The 13,449-nt window shown below is 31.7% G+C and overlaps 2 protein-coding genes across 2 annotated transcripts; both read left to right on the top strand.

Annotated features, from left to right (window-relative positions):
- The first annotated feature begins 5,970 nt into the window (after positions 1-5,970).
- LOC107940278 (peptidyl-prolyl cis-trans isomerase FKBP12) lies at positions 5,971-8,164 on the top strand. The gene is made up of 5 exons (XM_016873715.2): positions 5,971-6,289; positions 6,493-6,526; positions 6,644-6,705; positions 7,421-7,473; positions 7,859-8,164. Exons 1-5 carry the CDS (start codon positions 6,202-6,204, stop codon positions 7,958-7,960), a joined length of 339 nt encoding a protein of 112 aa, XP_016729204.1. The 5' UTR covers positions 5,971-6,201; the 3' UTR covers positions 7,961-8,164.
- Positions 8,165-10,053: 1,889 nt separating this feature from the next.
- LOC107940276 (mitochondrial uncoupling protein 5) lies at positions 10,054-11,295 on the top strand. Its single transcript, XM_016873712.2, has one exon. The coding sequence runs from the start codon at positions 10,183-10,185 to the stop codon at positions 11,131-11,133; it is 951 nt and encodes a 316-aa protein (XP_016729201.2). The 5' UTR covers positions 10,054-10,182; the 3' UTR covers positions 11,134-11,295.
- Positions 11,296-13,449: the final 2,154 nt, after the last annotated feature.

The raw sequence follows: 13,449 nt of genomic DNA, 5'->3' as shown, positions 1-13,449 counted from the left end.
CGAAATTATTAAAAATATGTGAATTTATAAATTCATTCAATAAAATCTTAAAATGTATCTTCTAATATGTAACGCCCCTAACCCGAATCCGTCACCGGAATAGAGTTACGGAGCATTACCGGAGTTACCGATTCATTTATCAGATATTTCATTAATCCGATATCTTTTCTTTTCCACGCTCAAGTCTCGTATTCAAGTCATCCGGATTTTTATAAAGAAATTTGATCGTCGTTTTCATTTATTTCATGTTATAATACATTCAACTAATGCTCTAAACAAAATTATCATTTTATCCCTAAACTTTTAATTAATGACGATTTCATCCTTAGGTTAAAATAAAATAAAATTATTGCAATTTAATCCTTATTTCCAGCAGTTATTCTCACACAAATTGATAACAACCTATGAATTCTATAAAATGTCAGAATTTTCCATAATTTCAACACTTTTCAATTTAATCCTTAAAACATGTTTTTCCCTGATCTTGAGCTAAATTAATAATTTCATTCAATTTTGTAATTTAAATAATAAAATAATCCATTTCATGCAAATTGGTCATTTCTAACATATTTTTTTACAAAATTGCCCATAAAATTTTACTTTTATTCAATTTAGTCCATGAGCCTAAAACATACAAATTAGCCATGCTAGCTGAATATTCATACATATTTTCCTCCTCCTCCTCTCCATTCCACATCCTTAATTTATATAACATGCAACAAGTAACATTATCAATAATTTCACTATTTACTTATGTATATTCAAAACTGTCCATTTGCGTCATAGTCACTAAATTATTTATATCTTCAGCTACAAAACTCGAAATTAAGATCTGCTAATTTTCCCTGAAACTAGACTTACTTATCTTATTACCATAAAATTTTCAGAATTTTTGGTTTAGCCAATAAGTACAATTTATTCTTTAAAGTTGCCCCTGTTCTACTGTCTGACAGTTCCGACCCTTCTTCACTAAGAATTAATTATCTCATCGTACGAGATTCGGATGATGTTCCCGTTTATTTCTATTGAAAATAGACTCAAGGATTTTAAAAATATAAATTTAATCCCTTAATTATTTTTATCCAATTTTTGATGATTTTCCAAAGTCAAAACAGGGGAACCCGAAATCATTCTGACATTGTCTCACAAAACTTATTATATCTCATGATTTACAATTTCATTGCTTACACCGTTTCTTCTATAAGAAACTAGACTCAATAAACTTTAATTCCATATTTTATTCATCCTCTAATTAGATTTCTACAATTTTTGGAGATTTTTCAAAGTTAGACTATTGCTGCTGTCCAAAATTGTTTTAGTGCAAAATGTTGATTTTCATTTTACCCCAAATTTCACAGTTCATATAATTCAGTCCTTACTTAATTAACCCCTCAATTAAAGTAATTTTCTCAATTAATACTTTTCCTAGACATTATAAGTTATTTCATAACTATTGAAATTCAGAATTTCCACATAAAACTCTAACTTCAAACTCTTTTACAATTTAGGTCCCAAACATTCACTTTCTATTCAATTCTTTCAATAAAATCAGCATATAAACGATTTAAAGCTCTAATTCTATATCAAATCATCATATACTTCCAGCACATATTCATAGAAACTTTCAATTTCTTTCATAGAATCAAGAACTAATGAATTCAACAAATGGACCTAGTTGTAAAAGTCACAAAAACACAAAAATTTCAAGAAATAATCAAGAATTGAACTTACTTGCAGTAAAAATATGAAAAACCAGCTTAAGGGAACTCTTCCATGGTGTTTTTGCTGATGAGAATGCAGAAAAATAAAGAGAAATCTAGATAATTCCACTTTAGTCCTAGCTTTATTAAGTAAATTTTGCAATTTTCCAATTTTGCCCTTATTTTCTTGGTGATTTCATGCTCTTGCCGTCCAGCCGAAATAGACCTTGGGTCTATTTTCCTCTTAAACCCTCTTTCTTTTATCATTTAAGCTATTTAATCATTTCCCACAATTTTGCATTTGATACAATTTAGTTCTTTTTGTTCAATTAGCTATCAGTGCTTTAAGATTTCTTGACGAAACTTTAATACTAACTTATTAACACTCCATAAATATTTATAAAAATATTTATGGCTCGATTTAAAATTCTCAAGGTCTCGATACCTCGTTTTCAATTCTAATTATTTTAATATATATATTTTTTGTACATTTCACTATTTCAAATTTTTTCCTAACTTCACATTTAACTTATACTCACTAAATTAATAATATTTCCTACTCATTTGTCGGATTTAGTGATCTCGAATCACTGTTCCGACACCACTGAAAATTAGGCTGTTACATGATATTTTATTATAAATTTTTTAATATTTATTAGATAAAATGATAATTGCCGAAACCATTTTTCTGAAAACGGGGATCGACTTTAAAAAAATGAAAATGGAGCCGCCACCAATCCTTTTTGTTTAGGTGTGATCGGATCACCTAATAAAACATTTTGATTTATTAAAATATCGATTTTAGCCTACGAAAATCAAGAAAATGGGTTCGGGAATCGGTTACGTACAAGGAAGGATTAGCACCCTTGCAACGCCCAAAATTGATACCTAATTGATTAATTAATGTCTTAATGTTGGAAGTTGAAAAGATTTTAAAATAAATTTTAAAATACGATCCTTTATTATGAATGTTTGGATAAGTGGAAGTGGATATTAAGATTCTCTTGTTTCGAAGAAATAAAATGTCATGTCCAACACATTAGGATACGACATTTCAAACCCTCGGTACCAAGATCATCTCATGATTTCTGGGACTCATGCATTAAAATTTTAAAAGGATATTCGGCTATTCGGTCAAACGATAAATTGAAACCCAACACATTAGGGCACGATTCCCTTGAATGTCCAAACACGAAATATTGCCTTATTTTTTTGAAGAAAAATGTGGACGGAATTTTAAAGGGATGTTTGATTATTTGGATAAACAAGAAATCGAAACTCAGCACATTAGGGCACGATTTCCCGAATTTCCAAACATCAATCATCGCTTTTGTCTTAAAGTTTAATAAATGCGGACGAAGTTTAAAAGGGAAATCTGATTATTTAGACAAACGAAAGATCGAAACCCAGATATTAGGGCATGATTCCTCGAATTTCTAGATATCAAACATCGCCTTTGTTTTAAGGTTTAGAAAACGCGGACGAAATTTTAAAGGGAAATTTGATTATTTAAACAAACAAAAGATCGAAACCCAACACATTAGGGCATGATCCCTCGAATTTCTAAACATCAAACTTCACCTTTGTTTTACAAAGTCGACCCAAAATACATTAATTTGACTTGAAGTGAAATGGAATCATGAATTTAGGATCAATAAGTTGAAAATTACAATGCGACAATTACGAATGAAAGGCGAAATTACAAACATGAAACAATATACATGGATAAAATACTATACAAAGAAGTGACAATAGTATGAAAATAAGTGAACGAATTATAGTACACACAATGACAATAATCACTCAACATACATTATTTAAATATTAATAATTAAAGAGAAATGAAATGAACAATACGAACAATTAAAAATAAGCAATAAGACGATTCTAGACGAATAACATATAGGAAAAACAAGCTTGAAATAGACACTATAGAAAATAATTTAAAGTAAATGATATTAAACAATTTAAAATCATTAATTTACAAGATAACATAATAATATAAATAGAATAACTTAAAATAATAATTCAAAAAAATAATTTAAAATTGCGTATAAAGGTTTAGAATAAATAATATCGTAAAAAATAATAATTTAAAATAATTAACATATGGAAGATATGTACAAAAGTTTAATATAAATAACATGTGAAATTTTAAAATTGATAATAGTAGAAAGGTTTATAATAAATAATAAAGAGAATTTAACACAATTTATCATATAAAACGATACAACTAAATAATATATAGAAATATTTTTAAAAAATAATATGTATATATATAATAATTTAAAATACAAAGATACATATAAAAAAATTCAAAATAAATACTACGTATGACAATTTAAAAGAAATAATATATGTAAAAAATTTAAAATTGATAATAATTTAAAATACATGATATGTTCAAAAATAATGATAATAATAATAGTAATAATAATGTAGATAAATGCAAAAGGAAAAAAATATATAATGTGACAGAACCAATATAAAATTAATTAGTTTAATAATATGATGATAGCAATAGTTATAATATAATAATAATAAAGTAGAAAATAATAGTAATACATTAATAAGAATAATAATAGTGTATTGATAATAACAATAATAGAAAATAATGATAAAATAATAATAATAATAAACTAAGGAATAATAATAATACTAACAATAATATAAATAATAATAAAAACAACAAGAGAAATAGCAACAACAATAGTAATAAAAGAATGAAAGTAATAATAATAATAATAATAGCAAATAAAAAGCATAAAAATAAAATATAATTATAGTAACAATAATATTAAATTAGTTAATAAAATAACAAAAAGAACAAAAAGGGACCAAGATAAAAAGAAATGAACTTTAAGGGATAAATTAAAAAGGAAAGCTAGAATTTGGACTAAAATGAGACATGCGTAAGGGAGGAGAGACTCATTAGGGAAATATCCCCTGTCCCAAAGCGCACAGTCCCTTAGGGGACTAAATCGAAACAAAGTCGAAATTAAAGGCAAAAATTAAAAGTAAAAAGGATTGGATTAAAACATAACAAAAATGCGGAAAGCCTTAAAGGTTAAATAACCCTTTTTTAAAAAAAGCGCGGATCCTTCAGGAGGGTCGGGTCGCGCGTCCTGGTCAGGACCTTAAACGGCGTCGTTTTGGCGCCTTAAGCTAAGGCTCAGAACGGCGCCGTTTTGCAACATTATATAAACCAAATTTTTTTTTTAAAAAAAATCATTTTTCTCACTTCCTCAAAAAAATAAAAACAAATTCTCTCAAATTCTCTCTTCTCTCCTTTTGTCTGTGAGCTCCGGCAAGAACTCCGGCTCCGGTAGTCGCCGTCCGCCGCCGCGTCGGCCGCCGAAATCTTCCCCTTTTTCCTCGGCGGTCTCAAAAAGGGTAAGCCCTCTTCTCCTTTCTTATTTTTATTATATATATGAATTGAAAGATGAAGGAAACCGATTCGAAAATAAGGAAAAATAAAAGAAAAAAATAAGAACCTTAACTCCTTTTTTATTTTTTGCTTTTTGATTTTTGAAAATCCCCCCATTATATTACACTCGGATCTGGCTTTTATAGCCATTTCAATACAATATTTTTAAGTTTCTTGCTACTGCTCTGTGTTGTCTGCTGCTTCTTTTCTGCTTTGCGTGTTTCTTTTCCATTTTGCAGGTACAGTCGGAGCTGGTGGTACGGGCGATGGGACAGGGCGGTGCCTAAGTTGCTGGCATAGAAACCCTAGGGTTTCCTAGTTTAGTCTTTTGGGCCTATTGGGGCCAATAGGAATTGGGTCAAATTTTCTGTAAAATGGGTTTGGGTTTATTGGGCTTGGATTTGTAAAATGGACTGTTAACAATTGTTTGGTTTGGGACTGTTCAGTCCGGGCCAAAATTAGGCTGTACAATAATTATAAATAAAAGTATAGGCATTATTGTCAACAAATGGCTCCGTATAGGCATTATTGTCAACAAATGGCTCCTTCTTTTTCACTGTAGGGCAATGCTTTAGTCAAAACTGAGAGCTTCAATGTAGTACAAAAATTGGACTGAAACACGTCACAGCTCATCCAAACGGATGATTGTGGTGCGTTTATACCAAAACTAAGAGTAAACTCGCCTCACCGGAGACTAAAAATCTCCTAAAAAAAACTTTAAACTGACCCATTTAATAACAAAAGAAATTAATTTTATCAATTTCTATACATATAATATAATAGAGAGAATTCCTAAATACATTTCATATTAATATTACGTATAGAAGTGAACCAACCTGAAATCACCCGTGGCCCTCTACCCATAACAAAACCCTCAATCTAATTTTAACCAAAGCATCCTATAATGGGCCTGGCCCGTTCCGGTTTTCCACGATCCACCCCCCTCCCGGCGCGGGTTTGCCTGCAATACTCTCGAATCTCGACTATATTTATTGACTACCTGATAATTACCGCCGACAACAGAAAGCAAAAACCCTAAGAAAATCCTGTTAGATCGTCATTCAAACCTGAAAAATGGGAGTAGAGAAGCAAGTCATCAGGCCTGGAACCGGTCCCAAACCCACTCCCGGTCAGACCGTCACCGTTCACTGTACTGGATACGGTTGCTATTTCTCTTTCTCTGCTTTTCTCTCTGACTGGAAAAAAATCTGTTTCGTTTTTTTCATTTTTGAGTCATCAATATTTTATTTAATCAAAAGGGTTTTCCCTAAACGCCCTAATTTGATGAAAGACTGCTTGCTTTTCTGTGCTGTTTACACGATTTTTTTGTTTCTATGTTTGATGATAATATTTTGTTGGGTGCAGGGAAAAATGGAGATTTGTCTGAGAAATTCTGGAGGTGAGTAATGGTTTTCTACCAGAATGATGAATTGGGGTTTTTTTTTTCTCTTCTTTCTAACACAGCTTTGTTAATATTGAATTATTGATTATTTCTCTGTTTGTATCCATTTTTTAGCACAAAGGATCCAGGGCAGCAACCTTTCTCTTTCCAAATTGGCAAGGGCTCTGTTATAAAAGGTAAATTTTAATTGCTTGTTGCTAGGTTCCTACCTTGCTGAGTTCCATAATATTCCACAAAATTTGATGGTTTTTTTTACTAAAGCAGGAAACTTTATTTTCTGGGTATTTTGATTAATGAATGTGAATGCATCGGTTCGAGTTGTGTCATAAAGTTTGATATATCGAAATATTCGATTTGAATGGTGGTTTATTTTCTAGTAGAACTTGTTTTTACCATTGTCTTCTATAGCACCTTGTCTTTTGTTATATCCGAATGCATTTTTTGTTGGTGACATCAACCTCATTGACCATTGGAAGTGATGAAATTTCATGTTTTTTTCCCCATCAAGTTGTGTAATTGATAGATGACTGACTGAATGCTTATAAATTTGTCATAATTATGTCAATCGAGACCATAACTTGATGATCTATATAACACTCCACTTTATAGATTGGTGAAGAGGTGATTTTATAATGTAATGTGTGTAAAAGAATTTGTTATTTAGGACAAACTATAATGTGCATGTTGGTTGAACTCAATATCTATTGAGAAGGAAAAAAGAAGAAAGAATGCTTGATGCTTTTTTGAAACTTAGGAAACAAGCATTGCTTATTTGCGGTGACTGCCTTTACTCTTTCTATTTCTTATTTTTTTGCACGTCTTATTTCTCATTGTGGAATACCTAGTACCTCATCTTGGGGGGAACTAAAAGTTATGTTCAACCTTTTGTAGGATGGGATGAAGGTGTGATGGGAATGCAAGTGGCAGAAGTTGCTCGTCTTCGGGTACTGTTTCATCAAACTCTGAATTCATTTCAAGTGTACTTAGTTGTACTGCAATTACATATTTGAAGTTGAAATGTTTAGATCAATGCCATGAATGATAATTCATATCATAAAAGTATATCTTGGACCTCCCAATGCAAGGTTGATAAATCAATACCACAAAATTCCAAACTCTTGTTGTTTTATCTCTTCCTTTCCTTTTTGTTTTCAAGAAAAGAATCAGGGTGCCTGTTTCTATATGTTGTGTCATAACCTACGTTATGACAGCTCAAGTTTCTGTATGTGTTGGATTTGTTGGAAATGCAATATCTTGTCCCTCGGTCCGCCGAGGGTCCCTGCATGCTTTGATGAAGCTTCTGATTGACTTTTTTATACATGTCTGCAGTGCTCCCCAGACTATGCTTATGGTGCTGGTGGGTTTCCTGCATGGGGAATACAGCCAAACTCGGTTCTCGAATTCGAGATTGAAGTCCTAAGCTTGAAGTGAGTAGCAGGCAGTTGGTGACTGTCGAGAAATAATATGTAGCCCGAATAACTCACCTGCGATGAACATATATAGATATTATGGGGTAGCATGTATGAATATTAAATGAGTATCAATATGAGTCATCTTATTCATGTATGACAGCTCTTCAGTGGTGACTTTTTCTTCTAATAATATAAGATACTCCGCAGCAGTTTCTCCAGGTAAGCTATTGACTTTATTTGTTCTTCTCAAGCCCGGCCCACATGCATTTTTGTGCTTCTTTGAGCTAATTAAGATCTGAGTTTTATAATAAGGTTTGTTTCATCCATTACTGCAAATTTACATTTTGTTATTAACATTTTCTCTGAAATGAAGGTTGTGTATTGTATTGTATTTTATCCCTTTTACTCAAAAAATAGATATATTAATTTTTGTATCTTAGATCAAAAAAGCAAATTGATCATTTTGTTAAAAATTATCAATTTTTGATACTTATAATTGTAAACCGATGAAAATGTTCACATAAAAATCAATCTGCTATTTCATTTAATGTTTGTGGGTTAGTTTGGGATTTCAAAATTTACTTTGAGTAATTTTACATTTTTAATAATGCAAAGATTTGAAGATATGAGAGTAAATTCAATACTTTTTTTTTTGACAATTTTATTTTATTTTTAATATCTTTGATTTAATTTGTTTAAATCGAAACAAAATAGTAAAAGCTACTAATTTAAATTATTGAGCTCTTTGATATATTTTTCGATTAGCATTAGTTGAGAAAAAAAAAATATTTTGTCTATTTAAATACACCTAAAATGTTAGGCTTATAATGAATGTATTATTAATTTTATAATTTTGGTTTAAATCTATTTTCTTTTTTTAGTTTTCCTATTACTTTAGTTGAAGAGAAGCTTTAACTATTTATTGTTGATCCCAAATGAAAAATAGATATGAAATTATTTGTATAAATTTATAGGTAAGCTCTCAAAACAGTCACTTTTATATATATCTCAAATTATATTTTAGTCGTTAAATTTTAGTCACTTACGTTATTGTGTTGTAACATTTTAGTCACTGAACCGTTAATTATTGTCAACAATGTAACGGTAAGCTAATCTGGCATGTTAAATCATTAATTCAAACAAAAAATTTAGGTTAAATTCTTCAATTGGCCCCTATATTTTTTTGAGCAATTTAATTTTTTTTCTTTTATGTTCTTTAAACTTGTTTTTCCATTTTCTTTTGCTTCTCTTTCTGTTTTCCTCCCTTTTCATTCCTTTTAATGTAATTTTTTTATGTTTTTTATTTATTAAAACAAGTTAAAGCTTGCCTGACTCGAAAAAACTAAATTGTTTAAAAAATAAAAGTACATGGACTAGATTTAATAAATAGAAAATATAAGAAAACAACGTTAAAAGAAATGGAGAAATAGAGAGGGAAGCAGAAGAGAATGGAAAATAAAGAAAAAAAAAGTTAAAAAATATAAAATAAAAAAATAAATTGCTCAAAATAAAAAATATAGGGACCAATTGTATAAATTAACCTAAAATTTTTGTTTGAAATGGTGATTTAATATGATACATCAGCTTAACATTACACCGTTAAAGACAATTAATGGCTCAATGATTAAAATGTTATAACGCAATAACGTAAGTGACTAAAACGTAATATTTTAAGCATAAATAACTAAAATATAATTTAAAGTAAACAAAAGTGATTATTTTGATAGTTTATCCTAAATTTATTATTAAAATACCATAAGCCAAATCCCTATTGTAGGTAGTAAAATGTATTTTTTAAAACATTATAAATTAAATGGGTTTATAATCAGCATTAAGAGACAAAGAGAAGATGGGAAAGTTGTGTGTTTTAATTTCTGAAATAGACTGCTCTCTAACAAAGAGTGACCTAAACATGCAAATTGGGCAGGCAGACTTGATCTCTTCCAGCCCCATTGGTATAGAGCAAATTCAAAGTAAGGGCCAAACCAACCATGCGTAGCCATTAAAACACCCAGTGGCCAAAACCCACAATTGAAAAAGCAAAAAGTACCGTCAAAGTCAACCACCGCGTTGAACATTTAATAATTGAACAACCAAGAAGGTTTCCATCACATTCCTTCTTCCAACTTCAATCCCTTTGCTGTGTATATAAATCTACTCTCGCTGCATTTCTTTCCAACACAACACACACTTCTTCCATTTTCTCTCTTTTTACTTTCTTACTTTTCTCCAATTGCAACCATGGGTTTGAAAGGTTTCGTTGAGGGAGGCATTGCATCTATCGTCGCCGGCGCTTCAACTCATCCTCTCGACCTTATCAAGGTCCGTATGCAACTTCAAGGAGAATCCCATCTCCCTAATCCTTCCCTTCAACTTTATCGTCCGGCACTTGCGGTCAACTCTGCTGCCGTTGGGAATGTTTCGATCTCGCAACCTCGTGTTGGTCCCATTTCTATCGGTGTCCGTATCATCCAATCGGAAGGTGTTGCGGCTCTTTTCTCCGGTGTCTCCGCCACGATGCTTCGACAAACGTTGTACTCTACTACCCGTATGGGACTTTATGAAATTATAAAGAACAAATGGACTGACAAGGAAACTGGGAATTTGCCACTTACGAGCAAGATATTGGCTGGACTTATTGCCGGGGGTGTCGGCGCCGCCGTTGGCAACCCCGCTGACGTAGCAATGGTTCGAATGCAAGCTGATGGGCGACTCCCTATTGATCAGCGACGCAATTACAAGAGTGTAATCGATGCATTGAGTCAAATGACAAAACAAGAAGGTGTGGGCAGCTTGTGGCGCGGCTCAGCTCTCACGGTGAATCGCGCAATGATCGTCACCGCATCGCAGCTTGCGACGTACGATCAAGTCAAGGAGACGATACTGGAAAAAGGAGTGATGGGTGATGGGATCGGAACCCACATAACGGCCAGCTTCGCGGCGGGGTTCGTGGCGGCAGTGGCGTCCAACCCCATTGACGTGATCAAGACGAGGGTGATGAACATGAAGGTGGCGCCTGGGGCGGAACCGACGTACTCGGGTGCTTTGGATTGTGCACTGAAGACGGTAAGAGCGGAGGGGCCTATGGCATTGTACAAAGGCTTCATCCCCACAATTTCAAGGCAAGGACCGTTCACGGTGGTGCTGTTTGTGACATTGGAGCAAGTGAGGAAGCTGTTCAAAGACTTTTGATCGTTGAATTAACGATGAACAACGAAATTGGTTTAACCAATTTGAAATTTAACCAAATTTAAATTTAAATTATTAAAAATTGAAAGAAATGTATTAACCAAAAGATGAAAGTGAAAATTTCTTTACATGCATTAAATAACATACTCGAAAATTCACTCCAAATTTAGTACAACTTTTTTAATAGATTTAAAATATGAACTTGGACAAAATAAATAGAAAGTTAGACTCGAGTTCAAACATTTAAATAAATTTATTATCTAATATATTCTGTTATATGTATTATATAATTTATAATATATAAAAGTTATATAATAATATATATAATACTACAATGTAAATATTAAAAATTATTAAATAGTCTATATATAAAATTTTAATAAACAAAATTATATATAATTATCAAATATTAAATTAAAATGTATAAATATTTATCAAAAAAAATTAACGAACTTAAAATGAGTTTGAATTTTGAGCAAAAATTTAAACTCATATTTCAAGTTGGACCAAACTTAGACAATATAAAATGTATTAATATCATGCTTAATCTATTAAATATGTTTAATTTGAATATTTAATACTTGATTCTTTTTTATAGATTATGAATTTGTTTGAGCTTTTGTTTTCTTTTTTATTTATATTTATATTTTTTATTAGTATTGCAAAATCTTATTTCTATTGCAACTTGAGTCATTAATAATTTTGTTTAAAGTGTTGGTTTCTTGCCTATTGACGTTGTGAAAAAAATAAAATAAAATAAAATAACACACAAATTTTACGTGGAAACCCTTTCGGGGAAAAAACCACGGGCAGAGGAGAAGAAAATTCACTATGTCGAAAATTTGAATCAATACAAGAGGAATAGACTATGTCTATTTATAGGCTTGTAAAGCTATATTCTAGTAGGATTGAAACACCTTATCCTAATCAATATAAAATAGATGGAGTTTAATAAGGTTTAAAAAACCTTATTCTAAAATAAAATAAAAGAAGTCTAGTTTTATATGGATTTTACTTTTATTTTATTTTCCATCGTATTTTATTTAAATAAGAATTTGGGTCACTTAATTCTAACAATCTCCACATTGACACAAATTCTCAATGAACAAGTTCTTCATCGCGAACTTCAATAAACAAGTTCTCCACCTCTTCCATAAAACCCCTTAAGGGTTTAACTTCAACAATGAACACCAACCAAGTCTAAGCAATGCTCAAACTTGGTTATAGGAAGTGACTTAGTCATCATATCTGCAGGATTTTCATGAGTACTAATTTTGCTCACACCAATATCACCACGAGCAATAATATCACGAACAAAATGATACCGAACATCAATGTGTTTTGTTCTCTCATGAAACATTTGATCTTTTGTAAGAAAGATGGCACTCTGACTGTCACAAAATACTGTGCTGATTTGAAGGTCTTCATTAATTCACTAAAGAGTCCCTTCAACCAAACAACTTTTTTACAAGCCTCATTAATCGCCATGTACTCAGCTTCAGTGGTAGACAAAGCGACTGTAGTTTGCAAAGTGGCTTTCCAACTGATTGCACAACCTCCGATTCTAAAGACATAACCTGTGAAAAATCTTCTTCTATCAAGGTCTCCAGCAAAATCAGCATTAACATACCCAATGACTCCATCTCTAGTTCTTCCAAACTATAAGCAAACATCAGTAGTACCTCGTAAGTATCTTAAAATCCACTGAACTGCTTTCCAGTGTTCTTTACCAGGATTCACCATGTATCTGCTAACTGCACTGACTGCATATGATAAATCTGGACGTGAACAAACCATAGCATACATGAGAGATCCTACTGCACTAGAGTATGGAACATGTGACATGTACTCAATCTCATCATCTGATTGTGGAGACAAAGCTGATGAAAGTCTGAAATGAGCTGCTAAAGGAGTACTAACAGGCTTAGCACTCTGTATATTGAACCTGCAAAGAACTTTCTCAATGTACCCCTTCTGACTTAGGTACAATTTTGTAACACCCCTATCCCGTAACCGTCGCCAGAATAGGTAAGGGGCATTACGGGACTTGTAACTCATGTCAGAACAGTAAAATTTTGAACTTTTTCTTGAAATAAAGATCGTTCATTTAAATAAGTACTAAGCACGGCCAGAGGTAAAATTTAAACTTCACTAAGTAAACATTCAAAAGATGCCATTTTCGCATGGCTTAGATACATTAACCAAAAATATTCTTCCGCCACTAGTCTATTCTATACATGCCATAAAATAATTCTAAACATAACAGTAACAAGCAGTGGATAGTGATAGTGTGACTAGTTGCTGACGATCCCCGAGCCT

Source organism: Gossypium hirsutum, chromosome A03, assembly GCF_007990345.1.
Source record: "Gossypium hirsutum isolate 1008001.06 chromosome A03, Gossypium_hirsutum_v2.1, whole genome shotgun sequence".
NCBI lineage: Eukaryota > Viridiplantae > Streptophyta > Magnoliopsida > Malvales > Malvaceae > Gossypium > Gossypium hirsutum.
The sequence above is the reverse complement of the archived record's forward strand: the minus strand, read 5'-3'. Positions and strand labels throughout refer to the sequence as shown.